At 46.0% G+C, this 27,139-nt stretch overlaps 1 protein-coding gene across 1 annotated transcript in view; it reads left to right on the plus strand.

The window, feature by feature from the left end:
• The window catches only part of snrnp200 (small nuclear ribonucleoprotein 200 (U5)), a 66,175-nt gene that overhangs the window by 12,998 nt on the left and 26,038 nt on the right, over positions 1–27,139 (plus strand). The window contains 14 exon segments of the mRNA XM_085971042.1: positions 363–499; positions 619–702; positions 2,468–2,641; positions 3,652–3,789; positions 3,946–4,101; positions 20,283–20,453; positions 20,870–21,063; positions 21,424–21,547; positions 22,704–22,853; positions 23,921–23,944; positions 23,946–24,032; positions 25,363–25,494; positions 26,573–26,761; positions 26,942–27,139. Of these exon segments, the coding sequence (XP_085827168.1) occupies positions 363–499; positions 619–702; positions 2,468–2,641; positions 3,652–3,789; positions 3,946–4,101; positions 20,283–20,453; positions 20,870–21,063; positions 21,424–21,547; positions 22,704–22,853; positions 23,921–23,944; positions 23,946–24,032; positions 25,363–25,494; positions 26,573–26,761; positions 26,942–27,139 (1,958 nt within the window).

Consider the following 27,139-nt stretch of genomic DNA (forward strand, 5'->3'; position numbering starts at 1 on the left):
GAACTCATGGCAGAACAGGTTGCTCGTGGGCTTGACTAGTTGAGTGACGTTTACTTGTAGGCAATGTTCTCTCTCTAATTCATTTCTTTTTGGACGCGCGGTCCCTTTAACGGGCTGCGTGGCCCGTTCGAAATTCCGCGCAAGTGCGTTTTTCCCTTTAAAAGCTGGTGAGCTGGCTGCGCAGGACCTCCCAGAGCGCTGCGTGACTGCGCAGCTTAAAGGGAACATTGCTTGTAGGTCCAAAGTGGGAATAGTAGAGTGTTGTGTCCCTCCGTCGTACAGATGTTGCCTGTGTTTTCACAACTGGCTCAACTTCCTCACAGGGCGGTACGTGTTAACCGTTCTCTCTTTTATCCTGGTAGTTTTGTATTGCACACTGTTGGCCAGTGCTCAGAGTGAGGCAGAGAAGGAGAGGATTCAGAATAAGATGGAGGCAGACGCAGAGCTTTCCAAGGTTCTCTATAAACTCCAGGAGACTGAGAAAGAGGACATCATTCGGGTAAGCTGCAGAACAATCATGACCCACATCAGTCCTCGCCGTCAGCTATTTTACAAACTGGAAACTGAGAGAATTTTTAATTATGTTCATCGAGAAGTTTTTTCCCCCCCCCCTTGTAGGAGGAAAGATCTCGTAGAGAACGAGTTCGTCAGTCCCGTGTGGATACAGACCTCGAAGCGATGGATATCGATCGGGAAGGAGAGGTGAGGCTGGTTTAAGAACGAATGCCGGTGTCTTTTAAAGCAACGGTCGTGATGTGTCCTAGAAAATAAAATGAGGGCAGATGGCACAGAGATCAGTGATTGAGCAGCTTGCGACGAGAGAGCTGTGGTTTGTGAAAATTGGATGGATTGGTTTAGAATTTAGAGTGGAGTGCGGCGTGTTACAGTAAATTGAAAACATATTCAGCTGACCCCAATTCTGGGGTAAGGATGGCACAGTTTCTCTGACTGTCTCAAGCCAGAGAGGGGGAAAAGAACAATTAGCTCGGGTTCCTGCTCTTGATTGCTGTACAGTGATTACTCGCGCTGCCTTGGTGAAGCCCCTGATTTTGATCAGTACATGAAGAATGGCCACTGTGTCAGGTACTGACTGGAATTGGGAGGCATGGGCAAGAGCCAAGTAACCCAAGAAGATTCTCAGTATTCGAAATATAAACAGGAAAAGTTAAGGAGGTAGATCCTCCGAGGTGATCTGATTGAAGTGCTCAAGTTTATTAAAGGACCTGGCCCAGACAACTTGTTCACTATGGTGAAGGTTTTCAACATCAGGGGAGGCAAGTTAAATAAAATGAAGAATTTGGGAGTAAAAAGGGGAAATCAGAGAGAACCTTTATTTCACTCATTGGTGTAATAGTGCGCAAATTGGCTGCCGCGTTTCCCACATTACAAGTGACTCCACTTTATAAAAAAAAATACTCCATTGACTGTAAAGCGCTTTGAGACATCCGGTGGTCGTGAATGGTGCTAAATAAATGCAAGTCTTTTAAATAAATTAAAAAAAAAAAAAAAAAAAAAAAAAATTACTAGGGCTGTCATTGAATCTGGCAGCGTAAATGGGTTTAAGTGGTACATCGCTGCATTCTAGAGAGAGAGGAATTCACATATATCCTCCAAAAAAGAAAGGCAGCATGGATCCAAGAGTGGCAGAGATACAGGAGGCTTCAGTAACTCAACCTGCAGATACACAACCTCCGGAGACAGCGCTGAGATGGACACCGCTAGTAGGTTAAAGCAGAGCTCATTGATTCTTCGATGGGCCAGCAACTGATGCTCTAAGCAAAGTAAATGTCATGTTAAGAGCTTTTTTTGTTTGTTTACGTGCGCTTTGGATTCACGTTTGATGTTGGCGATGTTATTGGCCTTTCGCTGCCACACCGACGGTGCAGAGCTCTGAGGGAGAACATTGCAGTTTGTAAATAGATTAGCCATTGCTAAAGTTGTAAGTGGCTCTATAATTCCCCTCTGGGCTCTACCTATTCTGGCCTTTTGAACATCCCCGATTTTAATCGCTCCACCATTGGTGGCCATGCCTTCAGCTGCCTAGGTCCTAAGCTCTGGAATTCCCTCCCTAAATCTCTCTGCCTCTCCACTTCTCTTTCCTCCTTTAAGACGCTCCTTAAAACCTATCTCTTTGGTCATCTATCCTAGCATCTTATATATGGCTCAGTGTCAAATTTTGTTAGTTTGATAACACTCCTTTGAAGCGCTTTGAGATGTTCTATTACATTAAAGGCGCTCTATAAATGTAAGTTGTTGCTATAAAGTGGAGTCTTGGGCTGTCTGCAGAGTCCAGGGTTGTCCTGAATGTGCAGTAAAATGATAATTCCCTATGGCCAGTAGTATTTCTGGTGCAGCATTGTTCCGTATCTTATTGTGGATATGGAGGCGGACTTGTCTCCGAGACAGTTTCCCTGTGTAGCGTTCATTTTGTGGTTCCTGTTATTTAAGACTGTGTTTGCTCTTTTAGGTTCTGGCTCCCAGACAGGTTCTGGATTTGGAGGATCTGGCCTTTGCGCAGGGGAGCCACCTGATGGCAAACAAGCGATGCCAGCTACCAGACGGCTCGTTCCGCAAGCAGCGCAAGGGTTACGAGGAGGTTCACGTGCCAGCTCTTAAACCCAAACCCTTCAGTTCAGAAGAGGTGAGAGCTCAGCGCCCAGTCCTTGGTCGATTGTCGTAGAACTTGTGCGTCAATAGCGGTTTATAATCAGCTGCCAAGTTTCATTGCAGATTGTTTAATAGTTAGCTTATTCTGATAACCGTGCTGGAAATGTGAATTAAAAAAACGAAAATGCTGAAATGCATAGCAGGTCCATCAGTATCTGAAATGCTGGCCTGTCCTTTTCTCTCCGATACTGAGTGCATTTATTAGTTCCAAGAATAAGGCACATACAATCCACTGTTCCTTAAATTTTTTTTGGATGCACAGCTCCTTTAAGGGGTTGCGCAGCCCATTCAAAATACCACGCACACGCGTTTTTTCCTATTTAAGAGCCGGTGAGCTGCAGAGGGCCGCGAAGCTTAAAGGGAACTTAAAGGGAAGCAATTTGAAAGCTTCCTTGGAGAAGCTGCCATCCTGGTGCAGAGGCGTATCCTCATACCGGGCCTCAGCCAACATTGCCCTGGTGGAAGGACTGAGAGCATTTCATAATAACTTTCCCTCTGGTTGAGGTGCCTCCCATGGCTGTTTTAGAAATGGTTTATTGAATGAAATTGTCCAATTATATGTTTGCCTGAAATGAAAAGGGAAAATACTGGAAACACTCAGCATGTCAGGCAGCATCTGTGGAGCGAGGAGAGAAGTTCACCCTTTGAAGTGTGGCCCCTTTGTCAGCACGGGTCCATAACAGGAGCATTAGCTCTTCCCATCTCTCTGCAGACGCTGCCTGACCTGAGTATTTCCAGCATTTTCTGTTTGTTTCGGATTTGCAGCATCTGCAGTTTCTTGCATTCTGTTTAATATGTTTACCTGAGCTGGGCAGAGTAGTATTCACTGTATTACACTGAGCTGCTGGCTTAATGCATTCTGCGAGGTGTATATTTGACCTAGGTATGATACGGAGAGAATACTGAAGAACCAGTGAGACTGTGACATCGGTCTTGCTGTGTTTAGATCACTAATTATTCTAAATACTGTTTCTCATCCTACAGCAACTGATACCTATTGAGAAGATGCCTAAATACACACAAGCAGCATTTGAAGGCTTTAAGACACTGAATCGGATTCAAAGTAAGCTGTGTAAGGCAGCCATGGAAACTGATGAAAACCTGCTACTGTGTGCTCCTACTGTGAGTATACACTAACATATACCATAAATCTATTGCACTGTGTACCCCGTGGTAAGTGTAACAGATACTTTAAGTCTGTCATCTGTTTGTGCACCTCTGCTGGGAGCGCCTGTTTTTAATTGTGGATCTAAATTACTTTTTCCCTCTACCTTTTAGGGTGCTGGCAAAACAAACGTGGCTCTGATGTGCATGTTGCGTGAGATTGGGAAACACATTAACTTGGATGGAACCATCAACATCGATGACTTCAAGATTATTTACATTGCACCCATGAGGTCTCTGGTTCAGGAGATGGTGGGCAGTTTCAGTAAGGTAAGGGTGGGCAGTTTCAGTAAGGTAAGGATGGGCAGTTTCAGTAAGGTAAGGATGGACAGTTTCAGTAAGGTAAGGATGGACAGTTTCAGTAAGGTAAGGGTGGGCAGTTTCAGTAAGGTAAGGATGGACAGTTTCAGTAAGGTAAGGATGGACAGTTTCAGTAAGGTAAGGATGGACAGTTTCAGTAAGGTAAGGGTGGGCAGTTTCAGTAAGGTAAGGATGGACAGTTTCAGTAAGGTAAGGATGGACAGTTTCAGTAAGGTAAGGATGGACAGTTTCAGTAAGGTAAGGATGGGCAGTTTCAGTAAGGTCAGGATGGGCAGTTTCAGTAAGGTAAGGATGGACAGTTTCAGTAAGGTAAGGGTGGACAGTTTCAGTAAGGTAAGGATGGACAGTTTCAGTAAGGTAAGGATGGACAGTTTCAGTAAGGTAAGGATGGGCAGTTTCAGTAAGGTAAGGGTGGGCAGTTTCAGTAAGGTAAGGATGGACAGTTTCAGTAAGGTAAGGATGGACAGTTTCAGTAAGGTCAGGATGGGCAGTTTCAGTAAGGTAAGGGTGGGCAGTTTCAGTAAGGTAAGGATGGACAGTTTCAGTAAGGTAAGGATGGACAGTTTCAGTAAGGTAAGGGTGGGCAGTTTCAGTAAGGTAAGGATGGACAGTTTCAGTAAGGTAAGGGTGGACAGTTTCAGTAAGGTCAGGATGGGCAGTTTCAGTAAGGTAAGGATGGACAGTTTCAGTAAGGTAAGGATGGACAGTTTCAGTAAGGTCAGGATGGGCAGTTTCAGTAAGGTAAGGATGGACAGTTTCAGTAAGGTAAGGATGGACAGTTTCAGTAAGGTAAGGATGGACAGTTTCAGTAAGGTCAGGATGGACAGTTTCAGTAAGGTAAGGATGGACAGTTTCAGTAAGGTAAGGGTGGACAGTTTCAGTAAGGTCAGGATGGACAGTTTCAGTAAGGTAAGGATGGACAGTTTCAGTAAGGTAAGGATGGACAGTTTCAGTAAGGTAAGGGTGGGCAGTTTCAGTAAGGTAAGGATGGACAGTTTCAGTAAGGTAAGGATGGACAGTTTCAGTAAGGTAAGGGTGGGCAGTTTCAGTAAGGTAAGGATGGACAGTTTCAGTAAGGTAAGGGTGGGCAGTTTCAGTAAGGTAAGGATGGACAGTTTCAGTAAGGTAAGGATGGACAGTTTCAGTAAGGTAAGGGTGGGCAGTTTCAGTAAGGTAAGGATGGACAGTTTCAGTAAGGTAAGGGTGGACAGTTTCAGTAAGGTCAGGATGGACAGTTTCAGTAAGGTAAGGATGGACAGTTTCAGTAAGGTAAGGGTGGGCAGTTTCAGTAAGGTAAGGATGGACAGTTTCAGTAAGGTAAGGATGGACAGTTTCAGTAAGGTAAGGATGGGCAGTTTCAGTAAGGTAAGGGTGGACAGTTTCAGTAAGGTCAGGATGGACAGTTTCAGTAAGGTAAGGGTGGGCAGTTTCAGTAAGGTAAGGATGGACAGTTTCAGTAAGGTAAGGATGGACAGTTTCAGTAAGGTAAGGATGGGCAGTTTCAGTAAGGTAAGGATGGGCAGTTTCAGTAAGGTAAGGGTGGACAGTTTCAGTAAGGTCAGGATGGACAGTTTCAGTAAGGTAAGGGTGGGCAGTTTCAGTAAGGTCAGGATGGACAGTTTCAGTAAGGTAAGGGTGGACAGTTTCAGTAAGGTAAGGGTGGACAGTTTCAGTAAGGTAAGGATGGACAGTTTCAGTAAGGTAAGGGTGGGCAGTTTCAGTAAGGTAAGGATGGGCAGTTTCAGTAAGGTAAGGATGGACAGTTTCAGTAAGGTAAGGGTGGGCAGTTTCAGTAAGGTAAGGATGGACAGTTTCAGTAAGGTAAGGGTGGGCAGTTTCAGTAAGGTAAGGATGGACAGTTTCAGTAAGGTAAGGGTGGGCAGTTTCAGTAAGGTAAGGATGGACAGTTTCAGTAAGGTAAGGATGGACAGTTTCAGTAAGGTAAGGGTGGACAGTTTCAGTAAGGTAAGGGTGGACAGTTTCAGTAAGGTAAGGATGGACAGTTTCAGTAAGGTAAGGGTGGGCAGTTTCAGTAAGGTAAGGATGGACAGTTTCAGTAAGGTAAGGGTGGGCAGTTTCAGTAAGGTAAGGATGGACAGTTTCAGTAAGGTAAGGGTGGGCAGTTTCAGTAAGGTAAGGATGGACAGTTTCAGTAAGGTAAGGGTGGGCAGTTTCAGTAAGGTAAGGATGGACAGTTTCAGTAAGGTAAGGGTGGGCAGTTTCAGTAAGGTAAGGATGGGCAGTTTCAGTAAGGTAAGGATGGGCAGTTTCAGTAAGGTAAGGATGGACAGTTTCAGTAAGGTAAGGGTGGGCAGTTTCAGTAAGGTAAGGATGGACAGTTTCAGTAAGGTAAGGATGGGCAGTTTCAGTAAGGTAAGGGTGGGCAGTTTCAGTAAGGTAAGGGTGGGCAGTTTCAGTAAGGTAAGGATGGGCAGTTTCAGTAAGGTAAGGATGGACAGTTTCAGTAAGGTAAGGATGGGCAGTTTCAGTAAGGTAAGGATGGACAGTTTCAGTAAGGTAAGGGTGGGCAGTTTCAGTAAGGTAAGGATGGGCAGTTTCAGTAAGGTAAGGATGGACAGCTTCAGTAAGGTAAGGGTGGGCAGTTTCAGTAAGGTAAGGATGGACAGTTTCAGTAAGGTAAGGATGGACAGTTTCAGTAAGGTAAGGATGGACAGTTTCAGTAAGGTAAGGATGGACAGTTTCAGTAAGGTAAGGATGGACAGTTTCAGTAAGGTAAGGGTGGGCAGTTTCAGTAAGGTAAGGATGGGCAGTTTCAGTAAGGTAAGGGTGGACAGTTTCAGTAAGGTCAGGATGGACAGTTTCAGTAAGGTAAGGGTGGGCAGTTTCAGTAAGGTAAGGATGGGCAGTTTCAGTAAGGTAAGGATGGACAGTTTCAGTAAGGTAAGGATGGACAGTTTCAGTAAGGTAAGGATGGACAGTTTCAGTAAGGTCAGGATGGACAGTTTCAGTAAGGTAAGGGTGGACAGTTTCAGTAAGGTAAGGATGGACAGTTTCAGTAAGGTAAGGGTGGACAGTTTCAGTAAGGTAAGGATGGACAGTTTCAGTAAGGTAAGGGTGGCAGTTTCAGTAAGGTAAGGGTGGGCAGTTTCAGTAAGGTAAGGATGGACAGTTTCAGTAAGGTAAGGGTGGACAGTTTCAGTAAGGTAAGGATGGACAGTTTCAGTAAGGTAAGGGTGGACAGTTTCAGTAAGGTAAGGATGGACAGTTTCAGTAAGGTAAGGGTGGGCAGTTTCAGTAAGGTAAGGGTGGGCAGTTTCAGTAAGGTAAGGATGGACAGTTTCAGTAAGGTAAGGGTGGGCAGTTTCAGTAAGGTAAGGGTGGACAGTTTCAGTAAGGTAAGGATGGACAGTTTCAGTAAGGTAAGGGTGGGCAGTTTCAGTAAGGTAAGGGTGGGCAGTTTCAGTAAGGTAAGGATGGACAGTTTCAGTAAGGTAAGGGTGGACAGTTTCAGTAAGGTAAGGATGGACAGTTTCAGTAAGGTAAGGGTGGACAGTTTCAGTAAGGTAAGGATGGACAGTTTCAGTAAGGTAAGGGTGGGCAGTTTCAGTAAGGTAAGGGTGGGCAGTTTCAGTAAGGTAAGGATGGACAGTTTCAGTAAGGTAAGGGTGGGCAGTTTCAGTAAGGTAAGGATGGACAGTTTCAGTAAGGTAAGGGTGGGCAGTTTCAGTAAGGTAAGGGTGGGCAGTTTCAGTAAGGTAAGGGTGGGCAGTTTCAGTAAGGTAAGGGTGGGCAGTTTCAGTAAGGTAAGGATGGACAGTTTCAGTAAGGTAAGGGTGGGCAGTTTCAGTAAGGTAAGGGTGGGCAGTTTCAGTAAGGTAAGGGTGGACAGTTTCAGTAAGGTAAGGATGGACAGTTTCAGTAAGGTAAGGGTGGGCAGTTTCAGTAAGGTAAGGATGGACAGTTTCAGTAAGGTAAGGATGGACAGTTTCAGTAAGGTAAGGATGGACAGTTTCAGTAAGGTAAGGATGGGCAGTTTCAGTAAGGTAAGGATGGGCAGTTTCAGTAAGGTAAGGATGGACAGTTTCAGTAAGGTAAGGATGGCAGTTTCAGTAAGGTAAGGATGGACAGTTTCAGTAAGGTAAGGATGGACAGTTTCAGTAAGGTAAGGATGGGCAGTTTCAGTAAGGTAAGGATGGACAGTTTCAGTAAGGTAAGGATGGGCAGTTTCAGTAAGGTAAGGATGGACAGTTTCAGTAAGGTAAGGATGGACAGTTTCAGTAAGGTAAGGATGGACAGTTTCAGTAAGGTAAGGATGGACAGTTTCAGTAAGGTAAGGATGGACAGTTTCAGTAAGGTAAGGATGGACAGTTTCAGTAAGGTAAGGATGGACAGTTTCAGTAAGGTAAGGATGGACAGTTTCAGTAAGGTAAGGATGGGCAGTTTCAGTAAGGTAAGGATGGACAGTTTCAGTAAGGTAAGGGTGGACAGTTTCAGTAAGGTAAGGATGGGCAGTTTCAGTAAGGTAAGGGTGGACAGTTTCAGTAAGGTAAGGATGGGCAGTTTCAGTAAGGTAAGGGTGGACAGTTTTCAGTAAGGTAAGGATGGGCAGTTTCAGTAAGGTAAGGATGGACAGTTTCAGTAAGGTAAGGATGGGCAGTTTCAGTAAGGTAAGGATGGACAGTTTCAGTAAGGTAAGGGTGGACAGTTTCAGTAAGGTAAGGGTGGACAGTTTCAGTAAGGTAAGGATGGCAGTTTCAGTAAGGTAAGGATGGACAGTTTCAGTAAGGTAAGGGTGGACAGTTTCAGTAAGGTAAGGGTGGACAGTTTCAGTAAGGTAAGGGTGGACAGTTTCAGTAAGGTAAGGATGGGCAGTTTCAGTAAGGTAAGGATGGCAGTTTCAGTAAGGTAAGGATGGACAGTTTCAGTAAGGTAAGGATGGGCAGTTTCAGTAAGGTAAGGGTGGACAGTTTCAGTAAGGTAAGGGTGGACAGTTTCAGTAAGGTAAGGGTGGACAGTTTCAGTAAGGTAAGGATGGACAGTTTCAGTAAGGTAAGGGTGGACAGTTTCAGTAAGGTAAGGATGGGCAGTTTCAGTAAGGTAAGGATGGGCAGTTTCAGTAAGGTAAGGGTGGGCAGTTTCAGTAAGGTAAGGATGGGGCAGGTTTCAGTAAGGTAAGGGTGGACAGTTTCAGTAAGGTAAGGATGGGCAGTTTCAGTAAGGTAAGGGTGGACAGTTTCAGTAAGGTAAGGATGGCAGTTTCAGTAAGGTAAGGGTGGACAGTTTCAGTAAGGTAAGGATGGACAGTTTCAGTAAGGTAAGGATGGACAGTTTCAGTAAGGTAAGGATGGACAGTTTCAGTAAGGTAAGGATGGACAGTTTCAGTAAGGTAAGGATGGACAGTTTCAGTAAGGTAAGGGTGGGCAGTTTCAGTAAGGTAAGGATGGACAGTTTCAGTAAGGTAAGGATGGGCAGTTTCAGTAAGGTAAGGGTGGACAGTTTCAGTAAGGTAAGGGTGGACAGTTTCAGTAAGGTAAGGATGGACAGTTTCAGTAAGGTAAGGGTGGGCAGTTTCAGTAAGGTAAGGATGGACAGTTTCAGTAAGGTAAGGATGGACAGTTTCAGTAAGGTAAGGGTGGACAGTTTCAGTAAGGTAAGGATGGGCAGTTTCAGTAAGGTAAGGATGGACAGTTTCAGTAAGGTAAGGGTGGACAGTTTCAGTAAGGTAAGGATGGACAGTTTCAGTAAGGTAAGGATGGACAGTTTCAGTAAGGTAAGGATGGGCAGTTTCAGTAAGGTAAGGATGGACAGTTTCAGTAAGGTAAGGATGGACAGTTTCAGTAAGGTAAGGATGGACAGTTTCAGTAAGGTAAGGGTGGACAGTTTCAGTAAGGTAAGGGTGGGCAGTTTCAGTAAGGTAAGGATGGACAGTTTCAGTAAGGTAAGGATGGGCAGTTTCAGTAAGGTAAGGATGGACAGTTTCAGTAAGGTAAGGATGGACAGTTTCAGTAAGGTAAGGATGGACAGTTTCAGTAAGGTAAGGGTGGGCAGTTTCAGTAAGGTAAGGATGGACAGTTTCAGTAAGGTAAGGATGGACAGTTTCAGTAAGGTAAGGGTGGACAGTTTCAGTAAGGTAAGGGTGGACAGTTTCAGTAAGGTAAGGGTGGGCAGTTTCAGTAAGGTAAGGGTGGACAGTTTCAGTAAGGTAAGGATGGACAGTTTCAGTAAGGTAAGGATGGGCAGTTTCAGTAAGGTAAGGATGGACAGTTTCAGTAAGGTAAGGGTGGACAGTTTCAGTAAGGTAAGGATGGACAGTTTCAGTAAGGTAAGGATGGGCAGTTTCAGTAAGGTAAGGATGGACAGTTTCAGTAAGGTAAGGATGGGCAGTTTCAGTAAGGTAAGGATGGACAGTTTCAGTAAGGTAAGGATGGACAGTTTCAGTAAGGTAAGGATGGGCAGTTTCAGTAAGGTAAGGATGGACAGTTTCAGTAAGGTAAGGATGGACAGTTTCAGTAAGGTAAGGATGGGCAGTTTCAGTAAGGTAAGGATGGACAGTTTCAGTAAGGTAAGGATGGACAGTTTCAGTAAGGTAAGGATGGGCAGTTTCAGTAAGGTAAGGATGGACAGTTTCAGTAAGGTAAGGATGGACAGTTTCAGTAAGGTAAGGATGGACAGTTTCAGTAAGGTAAGGATGGACAGTTTCAGTAAGGTAAGGATGGACAGTTTCAGTAAGGTAAGGGTGGGCAGTTTCAGTAAGGTAAGGATGGACAGTTTCAGTAAGGTAAGGATGGACAGTTTCAGTAAGGTAAGGGTGGGCAGTTTCAGTAAGGTAAGGGTGGGCAGTTTCAGTAAGGTAAGGATGGACAGTTTCAGTAAGGTAAGGATGGGCAGTTTCAGTAAGGTAAGGATGGACAGTTTCAGTAAGGTAAGGATGGGCAGTTTCAGTAAGGTAAGGGTGGGCAGTTTCAGTAAGGTAAGGGTGGACAGTTTCAGTAAGGTAAGGATGGGCAGTTTCAGTAAGGTAAGGGTGGACAGTTTCAGTAAGGTAAGGGTGGACAGTTTCAGTAAGGTAAGGGTGGGCAGTTTCAGTAAGGTAAGGATGGGCAGTTTCAGTAAGGTAAGGATGGACAGTTTCAGTAAGGTAAGGATGGGCAGTTTCAGTAAGGTAAGGATGGACAGTTTCAGTAAGGTAAGGATGGACAGTTTCAGTAAGGTAAGGGTGGGCAGTTTCAGTAAGGTAAGGGTGGACAGTTTCAGTAAGGTAAGGGTGGACAGTTTCAGTAAGGTAAGGATGGGCAGTTTCAGTAAGGTAAGGATGGACAGTTTCAGTAAGGTGAGGGTGGGCAGTTTCAGTAAGGTAAGGATGGACAGTTTCAGTAAGGTAAGGGTGGGCAGTTTCAGTAAGGTAAGGATGGACAGTTTCAGTAAGGTAAGGATGGACAGTTTCAGTAAGGTAAGGATGGACAGTTTCAGTAAGGTAAGGATGGACAGTTTCAGTAAGGTAAGGATGGACAGTTTCAGTAAGGTAAGGATGGGCAGTTTCAGTAAGGTAAGGATGGACAGTTTCAGTAAGGTAAGGATGGACAGTTTCAGTAAGGTAAGGGTGGACAGTTTCAGTAAGGTAAGGATGGACAGTTTCAGTAAGGTAAGGATGGACAGTTTCAGTAAGGTAAGGATGGACAGTTTCAGTAAGGTAAGGATGGACAGTTTCAGTAAGGTAAGGATGGACAGTTTCAGTAAGGTAAGGATGGACAGTTTCAGTAAGGTAAGGATGGACAGTTTCAGTAAGGTAAGGATGGACAGTTTCAGTAAGGTAAGGATGGACAGTTTCAGTAAGGTAAGGATGGACAGTTTCAGTAAGGTAAGGATGGGCAGTTTCAGTAAGGTAAGGATGGACAGTTTCAGTAAGGTAAGGATGGACAGTTTCAGTAAGGTAAGGGTGGACAGTTTCAGTAAGGTAAGGATGGACAGTTTCAGTAAGGTAAGGATGGACAGTTTCAGTAAGGTAAGGATGGACAGTTTCAGTAAGGTAAGGATGGACAGTTTCAGTAAGGTAAGGATGGACAGTTTCAGTAAGGTAAGGATGGGCAGTTTCAGTAAGGTAAGGATGGACAGTTTCAGTAAGGTAAGGCTGGGCAGTTTCAGTAAGGTAAGGATGGACAGTTTCAGTAAGGTAAGGATGGACAGTTTCAGTAAGGTAAGGATGGACAGTTTCAGTAAGGTAAGGGTGGGCAGTTTCAGTAAGGTAAGGATGGACAGTTTCAGTAAGGTAAGGATGGACAGTTTCAGTAAGGTAAGGGTGGGCAGTTTCAGTAAGGTAAGGATGGACAGTTTCAGTAAGGTAAGGATGGACAGTTTCAGTAAGGTAAGGATGGACAGTTTCAGTAAGGTAAGGATGGACAGTTTCAGTAAGGTAAGGATGGGCAGTTTCAGTAAGGTAAGGATGGACAGTTTCAGTAAGGTAAGGGTGGGCAGTTTCAGTAAGGTAAGGATGGACAGTTTCAGTAAGGTAAGGGTGGGCAGTTTCAGTAAGGTAAGGATGGACAGTTTCAGTAAGGTAAGGATGGACAGTTTCAGTAAGGTAAGGATGGACAGTTTCAGTAAGGTAAGGATGGACAGTTTCAGTAAGGTAAGGATGGGCAGTTTCAGTAAGGTAAGGATGGACAGTTTCAGTAAGGTAAGGATGGACAGTTTCAGTAAGGTAAGGATGGACAGTTTCAGTAAGGTAAGGGTGGGCAGTTTCAGTAAGGTAAGGATGGGCAGTTTCAGTAAGGTAAGGGTGGGCAGTTTCAGTAAGGTAAGGGTGGGCAGTTTCAGTAAGGTAAGGATGGACAGTTTCAGTAAGGTAAGGATGGACAGTTTCAGTAAGGTAAGGGTGGGCAGTTTCAGTAAGGTAAGGATGGACAGTTTCAGTAAAGTAAGGATGGACAGTTTCAGTAAGGTAAGGATGGACAGTTTCAGTAAGGTAAGGATGGGCAGTTTCAGTAAGGTAAGGATGGGCAGTTTCAGTAAGGTAAGGGTGGGCAGTTTCAGTAAGGTAAGGGTGGGCAGTTTCAGTAAGGTAAGGGTGGGCAGTTTCAGTAAGGTAAGGATGGGCAGTTTCAGTAAGGTAAGGATGGGCAGTTTCAGTAAGGTAAGGGTGGACAGTTTCAGTAAGGTAAGGATGGACAGTTTCAGTAAAGTAAGGATGGACAGTTTCAGTAAGGTAAGGGTGGGCAGTTTCAGTAAGGTAAGGATGGACAGTTTCAGTAAGGTAAGGATGGACAGTTTCAGTAAGGTAAGGATGGACAGTTTCAGTAAGGTAAGGATGGACAGTTTCAGTAAAGTAAGGATGGACAGTTTCAGTAAGGTAAGGGTGGGCAGTTTCAGTAAGGTAAGGATGGACAGTTTCAGTAAGGTAAGGATGGACAGTTTCAGTAAGGTAAGGATGGGCAGTTTCAGTAAGGTAAGGATGGGCAGTTTCAGTAAGGTAAGGGTGGGCAGTTTCAGTAAGGTAAGGGTGGGCAGTTTCAGTAAGGTAAGGGTGGACAGTTTCAGTAAGGTAAGGATGGGCAGTTTCAGTAAGGTAAGGGTGGGCAGTTTCAGTAAGGTAAGGGTGGACAGTTTCAGTAAGGTAAGGATGGGCAGTTTCAGTAAAGTAAGGATGGACAGTTTCAGTAAGGTAAGGGTGGACAGTTTCAGTAAGGTAAGGATGGGCAGTTTCAGTAAGGTAAGGATGGACAGTTTCAGTAAGGTAAGGGTGGGCAGTTTCAGTAAGGTAAGGATGGGCAGTTTCAGTAAGGTAAGGATGGACAGTTTCAGTAAGGTAAGGATGGGCAGTTTCAGTAAAGTAAGGATGGACAGTTTCAGTAAGGTAAGGGTGGACAGTTTCAGTAAGGTAAGGATGGGCAGTTTCAGTAAAGTAAGGATGGACAGTTTCAGTAAGGTAAGGGTGGACAGTTTCAGTAAGGTAAGGATGGGCAGTTTCAGTAAGGTAAGGATGGACAGTTTCAGTAAGGTAAGGATGGACAGTTTCAGTAAGGTAAGGATGGGCAGTTTCAGTAAGGTAAGGATGGACAGTTTCAGTAAGGTAAGGATGGGCAGTTTCAGTAAGGTAAGGGTGGACAGTTTCAGTAAGGTAAGGATGGGCAGTTTCAGTAAGGTAAGGGTGGACAGTTTCAGTAAGGTAAGGATGGGCAGTTTCAGTAAGGTAAGGGTGGACAGTTTCAGTAAGGTAAGGATGGGCAGTTTCAGTAAGGTAAGGATGGACAGTTTCAGTAAGGTAAGGATGGGCAGTTTCAGTAAGGTAAGGGTGGACAGTTTCAGTAAGGTAAGGATGGACAGTTTCAGTAAGGTAAGGATGGGCAGTTTCAGTAAGGTAAGGATGGACAGTTTCAGTAAGGTAAGGGTGGGCAGTTTCAGTAAGGTAAGGATGGACAGTTTCAGTAAGGTAAGGATGGACAGTTTCAGTAAGGTAAGGGTGGACAGTTTCAGTAAGGTAAGGATGGACAGTTTCAGTAAGGTAAGGATGGACAGTTTCAGTAAGGTAAGGATGGACAGTTTCAGTAAGGTAAGGATGGACAGTTTCAGTAAGGTAAGGGTGGACAGTTTCAGTAAGGTAAGGATGGACAGTTTCAGTAAGGTAAGGGTGGACAGTTTCAGTAAGGTAAGGATGGGCAGTTTCAGTAAGGTAAGGATGGACAGTTTCAGTAAGGTAAGGATGGACAGTTTCAGTAAGGTAAGGATGGACAGTTTCAGTAAGGTAAGGATGGACAGTTTCAGTAAGGTAAGGATGGGCAGTTTCAGTAAGGTAAGGGTGGACAGTTTCAGTAAGGTAAGGATGGGCAGTTTCAGTAAAGTAAGGATGGACAGTTTCAGTAAGGTAAGGATGGACAGTTTCAGTAAGGTAAGGATGGACAGTTTCAGTAAGGTAAGGATGGACAGTTTCAGTAAGGTAAGGATGGGCAGTTTCAGTAAGGTAAGGATGGACAGTTTCAGTAAGGTAAGGATGGGCAGTTTCAGTAAGGTAAGGATGGACAGTTTCAGTAAGGTAAGGGTGGACAGTTTCAGTAAGGTAAGGATGGACAGTTTCAGTAAGGTAAGGGTGGACAGTTTCAGTAAGGTAAGGATGGACAGTTTCAGTAAGGTAAGGATGGGCAGTTTCAGTAAGGTAAGGATGGACAGTTTCAGTAAGGTAAGGATGGGCAGTTTCAGTAAAGTAAGGATGGACAGTTTCAGTAAGGTAAGGATGGGCAGTTTCAGTAAGGTAAGGGTGGACAGTTTCAGTAAGGTAAGGATGGACAGTTTCAGTAAGGTAAGGATGGGCAGTTTCAGTAAGGTAAGGATGGACAGTTTCAGTAAGGTAAGGGTGGACAGTTTCAGTAAGGTAAGGGTGGGCAGTTTCAGTAAGGTAAGGATGGACAGTTTCAGTAAGGTAAGGATGGACAGTTTCAGTAAGGTAAGGATGGACAGTTTCAGTAAGGTAAGGGTGGACAGTTTCAGTAAGGTAAGGATGGACAGTTTCAGTAAGGTAAGGGTGGACAGTTTCAGTAAGGTCAGGATGGACAGTTTCAGTAAGGTAAGGATGGGCAGTTTCAGTAAGGTAAGGATGGACAGTTTCAGTAAGGTAAGGATGGGCAGTTTCAGTAAGGTAAGGATGGACAGTTTCAGTAAGGTAAGGATGGACAGTTTCAGTAAGGTAAGGATGGGCAGTTTCAGTAAGGTAAGGATGGACAGTTTCAGTAAGGTAAGGGTGGGCAGTTTCAGTAAGGTAAGGGTGGACAGTTTCAGTAAGGTAAGGATGGGCAGTTTCAGTAAGGTAAGGATGGACAGTTTCAGTAAGGTAAGGATGGACAGTTTCAGTAAGGTAAGGATGGACAGTTTCAGTAAGGTAAGGGTGGACAGTTTCAGTAAGGTAAGGATGGGCAGTTTCAGTAAGGTAAGGATGGACAGTTTCAGTAAGGTAAGGATGGACAGTTTCAGTAAGGTAAGGATGGGCAGTTTCAGTAAGGTAAGGGTGGGCAGTTTCAGTAAGGTAAGGGTGGACAGTTTCAGTAAAGTAAGGATGGACAGTTTCAGTAAGGTAAGGGTGGGCAGTTTCAGTAAGGTAAGGATGGACAGTTTCAGTAAGGTAAGGATGGACAGTTTCAGTAAGGTAAGGGTGGACAGTTTCAGTAAGGTAAGGATGGGCAGTTTCAGTAAGGTAAGGATGGACAGTTTCAGTAAGGTAAGGGTGGGCAGTTTCAGTAAGGTAAGGATGGACAGTTTCAGTAAGGTAAGGATGGGCAGTTTCAGTAAGGTAAGGGTGGGCAGTTTCAGTAAGGTAAGGGTGGGCAGTTTCAGTAAGGTAAGGATGGGCAGTTTCAGTAAGGTAAGGGTGGGCAGTTTCAGTAAGGTAAGGATGGACAGTTTCAGTAAGGTAAGGGTGGGCAGTTTCAGTAAGGTAAGGGTGGGCAGTTTCAGTAAGGTAAGGATGGACAGTTTCAGTAAGGTAAGGATGGACAGTTTCAGTAAGGTAAGGGTGGGCAGTTTCAGTAAGGTAAGGATGGACAGTTTCAGTAAGGTAAGGGTGGACAGTTTCAGTAAGGTAAGGGTGGACAGTTTCAGTAAGGTAAGGGTGGACAGTTTCAGTAAGGTGAGGGTGGACAGTTTCAGTAAGGTAAGGGTGGGCAGTTTCAGTAAGGTAAGGGTGGGCAGTTTCAGTAAGGTAAGGATGGACAGTTTCAGTAAGGTCAGGATGGGCAGTTTCAGTAAGGTAAGGGTGGGCAGTTTCAGTAAGGTAAGGATGGACAGTTTCAGTCAGGTAAGGATGGACAGTTTCAGTAAGGTAAGGATGGACAGTTTCAGTAAGGTAAGGATGGACAGTTTCAGTGAGGTAAGGATGGACAGTTTCAGTAAGGTAAGGATGGACAGTTTCAGTAAGGTAAGGATGGGCAGTTTCAGTAAGGTAAGGGTGGGCAGTTTCAGTAAGGTAAGGGTGGACAGTTTCAGTAAGGTAAGGATGGACAGTTTCAGTAAGGTAAGGGTGGGCAGTTTCAGTAAGGTAAGGATGGGCAGTTTCAGTAAGGTAAGGATGGGCAGTTTCAGTAAGGTAAGGGTGGGCAGTTTCAGTAAGGTAAGGATGGGCAGTTTCAGTAAGGTAAGGGTGGACAGTTTCAGTAAGGTAAGGATGGACAGTTTCAGTAAGGTCAGGATGGGCAGTTTCAGTAAGGTAAGGATGGACAGTTTCAGTAAGGTCAGGATGGGCAGTTTCAGTAAGGTAAGGATGGACAGTTTCAGTAAGGTAAGGATGGGCAGTTTCAGTAAGGTAAGGATGGACACACAAACAATCATACAATTGGCACAGTCTTCAGAAAACAAAAGTATAGCTTGGTAGCCGCAACCTTAAACGCACCTGCACCTGTGACAGAAGCAGAGTTTTGTTATGTATCAAGTAGGGTCGATTTTCTTGGTCCAAAGCCTGTGGTTATTGAATCACGTGGCTGCAATCAATACAGTAAAATTGGGTGGGACAGAGCACATGGCCGAAAGGGTGCACCCCCCCCCCCCCCCCCCGATTTTTCTTTCTGATTAACGTAATGGACTGAATATTGAGTGGGCTCCCTTATTTGTTCTCTTACTTGCCCAATTTTCTTGTAGTCATTGTTCCTGGGCAATCCATTCCTCAGGTCTTGGGCTGGGGCTAATGAGGGGCACGAGCTCAGATAAGGGACTAGAAGAAATTAGTAGGGTGGGAGAGGCCATAGTGGCATTTTCAAAAAGGAAGAGGATTTTCAGTTCATTGCACTGAGGGAACAGAGCCAGCGGAAATGGGCACGGTTGAGGTTGATAGTTGAGTGGACTTGGTGCGGGATGGGATGCGGGCAATGGAGCTTCAGTCAAGTTGGGTGAAGCTCGAGACCAGTGAGGGGGGCAGTGGAAAAGTCAAGTCTAGCAGTAACCAGTGTAGATATGGGTTTCAGTGGAAGCTAGAGTGAGGTGGACGTAATCGGTCATGGTCGTGGATAGTATATGGAGTTTCATAACGCAGCTCAGGGTTGACAAGAACACTGAGACTGTGCAATGTCTAGTTCAGCCTGAGAAAGTATCTGAGGAGGGATGGAGTTTGCGGCAAGGGCACCTTGTACAAATAGCAATTTTTCATGTGTGATCCTATATAGTGAATGTCAGTGGGTTAGTTGACCTTGGGTGCACATTATAGCCAGCTTATCTTGTTTTAGTGTCCGTCTTGGCTCAGCTGTAACACTCTTGCCTCTCGGTGGGCTTAAGTCCCACTCCTGAGACATGCGAATGTAATCTAAGCTGACACTTCAGTGCAGCGCTGAGGGAGTGCTGCGTTTTCAGAGGTGCCATCTTCTGATGATCTACTACCTGCCTGCTCAGGTAGATGTAAAAAAAATCACATTTCATTATTTGAAGAAGAACATGGGAGCTTTCTTGGTGTCCTAGCCACCATTTATCCCTCAACCAACACCAATAAACTGGTCACCATCTAATTTCTCATTGTGGGACCTTGCTGTGCACAATTTGGCTGCCACATTTCTCTACGTAACAAAATGATTGCACTTGAAAAGTAATTCATGGTGTGAAATGCTTTGGGATATCCCGAGGATGCAAGATCTTTCCTCACCTTGGCATTCAAACGTGCTCTCCAGCAGATGTTCCAGAATAATGATTGGGAATGGGAAGCATGGAGTGTTTCTCTCAAGTCCAATTGTAGCATCACAGGTGCCTTGCTGAGACCAGCTTACTCTGAACACTGGGAATCAAACCTGTGGCGTCTTCCTGGTCTGTATGACCTCCTTGACTTGTCTACAACCTTTGACACGGTTGACCACTCCATCCTTCTCCAACGACTCTCCACCGTCGTCCAGCTGGGTGGGACTGCACTCGCCTGGTTCCATTCTTATCTATCTAATCGTAGCCAGAGAACGGCTTCTCTTCCCGCTCCCGCATCGTTACCTCTTGTGTACCCCAAGGATCTATCCTTGTCCCCCCCTATTTCTCATCTACATGTTGCCCCTTGACAACATCATCCGAAAACACAGTGTCGGTTTCCACATGTACGCTGACGACACCCAGCTCAACCTCACTACCTCTTCTCTCGACACTTCCACAGTCTCTAAATTGTCAGACTGCTTGTCCGACATACAGTTCTGGATTAGCAAAAATGTTCTCCAATTAAATATTGGGAAGACTGAAGCCATTGTTTTCAGTCCCCGCCACAAACTCCGTCCCCTAGCCACTGACTCCATCCCTCTCCCTAACATCTGCCTGAGGCTGAACCACACTGGTCGCAACCTTGGTGTCATATTTGACCCGGAAATGAGCTTCTGACCACATATCCGCAGCATAACAAAGACCGCCTATTTCCACCTTGTAACATCGCCCGTCTCCGCCCTTGCCTCAGCTCATCCGCTGCTGAAACCCTCATCCATGCCTTTGTTACCTCTAGACTTGACTATTCCAACACTCCTGGCTGGCCTCCCACATTCCACCCTACGTAAACCTGAGGTCATCCAAAACTCGGCTGCCCGTGTCCTAACCCGCACCAAGTCCCGTTCACCCATCACCCCTGTGCTCGCTGACCTACATTGGCTCCCGGTTAAGTAGCGCCTCGATTTCAAAATTCTCATCCTTGTTTTCAAATCCCTCCATGGCCTTGCCCCTCCCTATCTCTGTACTCTCCTTCAGCCCCACAACCCCTTGAGATATCTGCGCTCCTCTAATTCTGCCCTCTTGAGAATCCCTGATTATAATCGCTCAACCATTGGTGGCCGTGCCTTCCGTTGCCTAGGCCCTAAGCTCTGGAATTCCCGGCCTAAACCTCTCCACCTCGTTATCTCTCTATCCTTTAAGACGCTCCTTAAAACCTACCTCTTTGTCCAAGCTTTTGTTCACCTGCCCTAATTTATCCTTATGTGGCTCGGTGTCAAATTTTTTGTTTTTAAATACTCCTGTGCAGTGCCTTGGGACGTTTTATTACGTTAAAGGCGCTATATAAATACAAGTTGTTGTTGATACACTGGCTGGGCCATTGGGAGAGCCTCTATAAAAGGGAGTGTCTGCTGTGTACCTTTCTACAACAGGACCAACAGCAGAGTCACATCCTACTTGAATGGGCTGTGATATTCCGGATTTAGTTAATAACTTTTCTGACCGGATGTAACAGTGCTTTGTGTTTTTACTTGCAGCGTTTAGCTAGCTACGGGATCAGTGTCGCAGAGCTGACGGGGGACCATCAACTATGTAAAGAGGAGATCAATGCAACCCAGGTGATCGTGTGCACCCCAGAGAAGTGGGACATCATCACCCGCAAGGGAGGAGAGCGCACCTACACGCAGATAGTGCGACTCATGATAATTGTAAGTACACAAATAAGCGCAGGACTTGTGTCTGCTCTTTCCCTTTGGTGGTGTTGTATATTCCAGTTCCTGTTTGATACGGATCACAGCACATAATGTCCCTAATTTGGCACCAAATTGGATGTTTGGCTCAGAATCACAGGATAACGTGTCAAAAATGTCACTAAGTGCTGCTCCTCTGAAGGTGGAGGCTGAAGCACAATGCTGGAGTAAAGTAAAGAGAAATTTACTCTGCATATAACTGCCGTACCTGACCTGGGAAGTACTTGACTTTGAACTGGAAAATGTTTCTCTCCCCTGCGCTGATGTCCCTCAGAGCAGCAAGTGAACAACCTGCCAATGCCATCACTTTATTTTGCTTTATAGATTTGCCGCAAGCTGTTTATTCCCTGACTTCTCCTCCTCCTCCTCCACAGGATGAGATTCACCTCCTGCATGACGATCGTGGTCCAGTACTAGAGGCATTGGTTGCCAGGACAATTAGGAACATTGAGATGACTCAAGAGGATGTGCGATTGGTTGGGTTGAGTGCCACGCTGCCCAACTACGAGGATGTCGCTACTCTTCTGCGAGTTGATGCAGCCAAGGGTCTTTTCTACTTCGACAACAGGTAATTCATGTCAGGACCCGGGCTGTCCTATCATATGGTGTTATCATTCAACCAATTTAGTGACTACTGTTATTAGACTAAGTGGATACTGTAATACCAGTCTACATTGCCTGAGGGATCGGAAGCTGTAACTGATGTGGGTTATTTGTGGCTCCGTGTATGTGTTATTTTGCTAATCACTGTCCAATTAGCTCTGCACTTCCTACGAAGGATTTGGGGGGAGGGGGCAGAATGCTGATGCAAGGTGCCACTCCCATAATGACAAGTCAGAGGACAAAAATGAAAAGCATGGTCTCCATTTAAGCGGGATGTGCATTTCCTGCGTGGAATACTCACCCCATCCTGTGTCTTTCACCCCAGTTTCCGTCCCGTTCCGTTGGAGCAGACATATGTTGGAATCACAGAAAAGAAAGCCATCAAACGTTTCCAGATTATGAATGAGATTGTGTATGAGAAGGTGATGGAGCATGCTGGAAAGAATCAGGTTAGTGATCTCATATTTGGAAGCATTAATTTCCCCTGCTCCCCCACCCTGTACTGCTACAGACTCTAGGGCTGTGAAATGCTACTCTGCAAAACACTTGGATGTGCACTTGGGACGCTCTAACCTGCAGGGCTACGGACCAAGAGCTGGGAAGTGGGATTAGGCTGGATAGCTCTTTGTTGGCCGGCGCGGACACGATGGGCCGAAATGGCCTCCTTCCGTGCTGTAACTTTCTATGAATGGATGCGTGGCCCCAGTATAGATCTGGTTCCTGTGTCTGTCCGAAGCTAATCTGTTTACTTGATCCTTGGCTTGAAACCACCAACAATGGGACCAGTTGCCACCATTGCTGTTCACACGCAATTCTGCTGTGGCCCAGTAGCACAGGCATTCCAGTGCCATCTACATTCCAGCTCCGTACTTAAGTCTCCAAAGGTGTTGTGGCCACGTACCCACCCTTGGTGCTTCAGATTAAGATCTGGGAGGCTACCAGGACCAGCTTGAGCCTGACTATGCGCCCAAACGTCGCTCCATGCCAATCTGACCTGCTCCCATAGTGGTGAGAAGTTGCATCCTGCTGCTGTGGTACAACATGACGGCCACCCTCACAATAAATGTGGACAAACTGCTGTGGTAGAGCGAGTGATGCACGTGAATGTGCATGGAAATTGAGGTGTTTGGAGGAAATTGTACTGCCTTCAATGTCCTTTGGCCCCCATTAATATATTGATGCCAATATGCTAGGTAGCCCCAGTGATGCTGCTGTTTGGCTGTATCCACCCTGTGGACTATGGGTACATCGGGGGAGATATTTTCATTCACTGAAGTTGTACACTTCAAATTGATGAGCTATCCTGTGTGTGACGGAGACTGTCTGGGGGCTTCCCACCCTTTTGGAGAGTGTCTGTGCCAGGTCTGTTCTCGAGGGTATATAGCCTGCATCTCTTTTTATAAACCTCTCCGTCCCCTCTGTCTTCCTTGCAGGGATTGTGTCTGCCAGTTTCCTTCCACCCCCACACTCCCTGCAGGGAGTATCTGATCAAGTCTCCTATTCTCCTCTTCTGGGGGAAATGTCTCTTCCTCGGGTTCACCCGCCCGCCCCTTTCCTGTCTCTGGCCCCTGTTCAACAACTCTTAACACGATTGGTTTGTTTCAGGTGTTGGTGTTTGTTCACTCGCGCAAGGAGACTGGCAAGACGGCACGTGCGATTCGAGACATGTGCCTGGAGAAAGACACACTGGGCTTGTTCCTGCGAGAGGGCTCCGCCTCCACTGAGGTGCTGCGCACAGAGGCAGAGCAGTGCAAGGTACAGAGCTGCGTTCTTCACCCACCTTTCTGCAATTCCTTTTCTACCTGTGTCTCTTCCTTTACTGTGGCGCAGCGAGGGTGTTCCTTCCTATGCCATGTTCTACAGTACAGTACTGCTGTATCTGTACATCTTATCCGGTATTGAAGAAATACTGGAGGGGGGGGTGAATTTCCGTGGGGGTTCTCCCGCTCGTCTGGTACAACGTCGGAAGAGCCATGGAATCCCTGGACAAATAGAGTAAACGGGGATAACAACAGGAAACACTCCGAGCAGGCCAGGCGCATCCGTGGGAGAAACATAGAAACATAGAAGATAGGAGCAGGAGTAGGCCATTCGGCCCTTCGAGAACCTGCTCTGCCATTCAACGAGATCATGGCTGATCATCCAAACCCTAGCACCCGGTCCCTACACCGAGAGCCATCCCACCACACAAGCCTTATCCCCGTAACCCCACGTATTTAATCCCCCTAACACTAAGGGGCCAATTTTTTTTTTTAGTCATGGCCAATCAACCTAACCCGCACATCTTTGGACTGTGGGAGGAAACCGGAGCACCCGGAGGTAACCCCACACAAACACGGGGAGAATGTCTGTGTGGAGTTTGCACAGTCACCTGAAGCTGGATTTGAACCCGGGGTCCCTGGCGCTGTGAGGCAACAGTGCTAACCACTATGCCACCGAGCGAAACAGAGTTAACGTTTCAGATCTGGGGCCCTTGCTGCTAAGTGTTTCCAGGTTTTCTGTTATTTCAGATTTCCAGCATCTGCAGTATTTTGCTATTGTAAGTGTAAATGGGGCTTTGCGTCGTTTTTCCCCGGGCTTTCAGCAGCTTATCTGCCGAGGTTGTGGCAAACGAACTGGAAAAACCCCCAGTGAATATTCCGCCTCCCCCCCCCCCCCCCCCCCCCCCCCCCCACTGTGCCTGAAACAGAAAACAAGCTTGAAACTTGGGATCTTTCTGTTTCAGATACTGACTGGCCTGCTGCACATTTCCTGCTTTTGTTTCCGATTTCCTGCACTGGCAGTTTTTCTTCAGTGTAAATCTGTGTCTGCCTCTCTTGTAGAATCTGGAGCTGAAGGACCTGCTGCTCCTACAGTTTTGCTATTCACCATGCTGGCATGACCAGAGTGGATCGAACGCTGGTGGAGGATCTGTTTGCTGACAGACACATTCAGGTAATGAGTTCTTGCACAGCTGGTTTCCGGGAGATTTGTTTCCCCCTGTTACGTTTGCATTGTGTGCAGTTTACGTACCACAGTACATTTTGTGTAAATGCTTCTATGATTGGAGCTACACAAAAAGTTTTGGTGCTGTGCTCTGTGGCAGTGCCTGTCTCTGAACTTGGGTGTATTCCAAAAAATGGTTCCTAGTTGCATCAAACACACAGCGACCCTTGGGTGTGAGGAGCACATGAGGCTCTGATCACGGTTTACCATTCACATTCCTAATGGATCTTCACCCCTTTTCCTACATACCAACCATAGCTGAGACACAACCGACCTGCTGTCTGACCTCTTGCCAATACAGGCTCTCTCTGTCCCATGCACTGGGGTACCCATGAGAGCAGTGCAGGTACAGCACAAAGAGAAAGAAGGAAGAACATGCATTATATAGCGACCTTCACATCCTCCGATCGTCCCAAAGCTACCTTTACAGCCAATGAAATACTTTGAAGTGTAGTCACTGTTGAAATTTTAGACAGCCAACTTGTGCACAGCAAGTTCCCTCAAACAGCAATGAGATAATGATCACCGCAACAACTCCAATGGGGGAAGCACTTGGGTCTTCACTGTGCAAACCTCCTCCCCTGACCTCTGATATTTTCCTTATGCACAGCACTCCTGTAAGTGAGCTCTCAATCTCTGCAAACTGGAGTGTGCCTTTAACTACTCAATATCTAGGTAAGTGTACTAAGCCCTGGTATTGAACCCTGTCGCTGTATTTGGCTTGCTGGATATGTTACGTGCCCTTACATGGTTTGCTTGACATTGGAAAGAAGCGTTGGCTGATTTGGGTCAAGACGAATGTTCCCTGTAAGTTGCGTGGCCGCACAGCCAGCTTGTTGGCTTTTTTGAATGGCCCGTGCAGCCCTTTAAAGGGGCCGTGCATGGCCAAAGAAAATTACAGGGAACATTGGTCAAGACGACTTCTTTCAGTGAACTTAACCATAAGGGTACCATAATGAAATAAATGGTGCTGTGGACAAGACTTTACATGGAGAGGGAACTAACCTTTGTCCCTCCCTTTGTGCAACTGTGCTACTCTATAACAATCCTGCCTTCACTGATGAGCGTGTTAAAGCTTCAAGCTTTCTCCTAGCTTTTTACTTGTGTTCACAACAGAGTGCAGTTCCATGTCTCCCATGATCCAAAACTTCTGCATGCATTGAATGGAAACAGTGTACACATGAGTAACAATTAACCTTTTTTATGTAAAGGGATATTGCATCTTGAGGTTGACTTGAAGTGTGTAATCTGAGTTTTACCTATTTGTTTTGTTGTTCAGAGTGCTGGTCTCCACAGCACTCTGGCCTGGGGTGTGAATCTGCCTGCACATACAGTGATTATCAAAGGGACACAGGTGTATAGCCCAGAGAAGGGACGTTGGACTGAGCTGGGTGCACTGGACGTACTTCAGGTAATGTGACTAATCGTTTTTGCTAATAATCTCTTGTGTGGAACCTTATCAAATGCCTTCTGAAAGGTCCATATAGACAGCATCCATAAACCAACCCCCTATTCAAAAGGTTCAACTACATTACTATTGACCTCAATGCCCCGGGTTGGGAATAAAACAGAGATACTAATTGATTGCTATCCAGTATATTCCTGCTGGACAGTGCACATGCAGACGTTGAGAGAAGGCAATATCAAAATGAACATGTGCAGTTGAAACACCCACTGACACTTGATGTCTAAGAAAAGAAAGAACGACTTGCATTTATATAGCGCCTTTCACGACCTCGGGACGTCCCAAAGCACTTTACAGCCAATGAAGTACTTTTGAAATGTAGTCACTGTTCTAATGTAGGAAATGCAGCAGCCAATTTGCGCACAGCAAGCTCCATGTGATAATGACCAGATAATCTGTTTTTAGTGGTGTTGGGGGGGGTGGGGGAATACATATTGGCCAGCACACCGAGGATAACTCCCCTGCTGTTCAAAATAGTGTCCTGGGATCTTTTGCGTCCACCTGAGAGTGCAGACGGGGCCTCGGTTAAAGCCTCATCCGACAGTGCAGCACTCCCTCAGCACTGCACTGGGAGTGTCAGCCTAAATTTTTGTGCTCAAGTCTCTGGAGTGGGACTTGAACACACAACCTTCTGACTCGGCTAACCTTAAAAATGAAATGTGGCTGGTAACCGCCTAAGTACAGCTTTAATAGGGGGTGGAGCAAGGGGAAAACCGCCTAGAGTTTCGTCTATACCGATGCAGGCTTCTTGGCAACATGTCCGTAAAGCTGGTAGTGAAAGAGTGGTGTCAGAGCATTGTATTCAAGAAATGTAAGGGGTGGGCTATAGAAGCATGCAGTCAGTGCCAGGAATTATTCTGGCTATCTTCCGTGCAGCAATGGTGTTGCAATAGAAGATTTTTTTTTAAATTGTGTAGCACCAAGTGAGAATATTGAGAGGATGGGACCGCCACAATCTTCTGGTTCTGAATACTTTTGTTTCCACTCAGTTTTGGTTTGTTCACTGAAATGAATGTGTTTGCAGATGTTGGGCCGTGCCGGTCGACCGCAGTACGATACGAAAGGCGAGGGTATCCTGATCACGTCGCACGGTGAGCTGCAGTATTACCTGTCCCTGCTCAACCAGCAGCTGCCCATTGAGAGCCAGATGATCACCAGACTCCCCGACATGCTCAATGCTGAGATTGTCCTGGGAAACGTCCAGACCGCCAAGGTGAGAAACCGGTGTGTACGACGTGTTGCTGGGGCCTCGGGTTACCCTTGATATACTTTTTTGAGTGCAGGCCAGTGAGGTGAAGGGTTCTTGCCCTGCCACATTGGAGACTGCCCAGAGGTGAAAGATCAGGTTGAGGGACTGCGAGTAGAATCTGAACTTTAACCTTCGACCTTGCAGGATGCCATTAACTGGCTGGGGTACACGTACCTCTACATCCGCATGCTGCGGACCCCGACTCTCTATGGGATATCGCACGATGAGCTGAAGAGTGACCCCTTACTGGAGCAGCGCAGGCTGGACCTCATCCACACCGCTGCCCTCATCCTCGACAAAAACAACCTTGTGAAGTACGATAAAAAGGGCGGCAACTTCCAG

Source organism: Somniosus microcephalus, chromosome 30 (genome assembly GCF_052327205.1).
Source record: "Somniosus microcephalus isolate GS21.2 chromosome 30, FLI_Smic_1.0, whole genome shotgun sequence".
NCBI classification, from domain to species: Eukaryota; Metazoa; Chordata; class Chondrichthyes; order Squaliformes; family Somniosidae; genus Somniosus; species Somniosus microcephalus.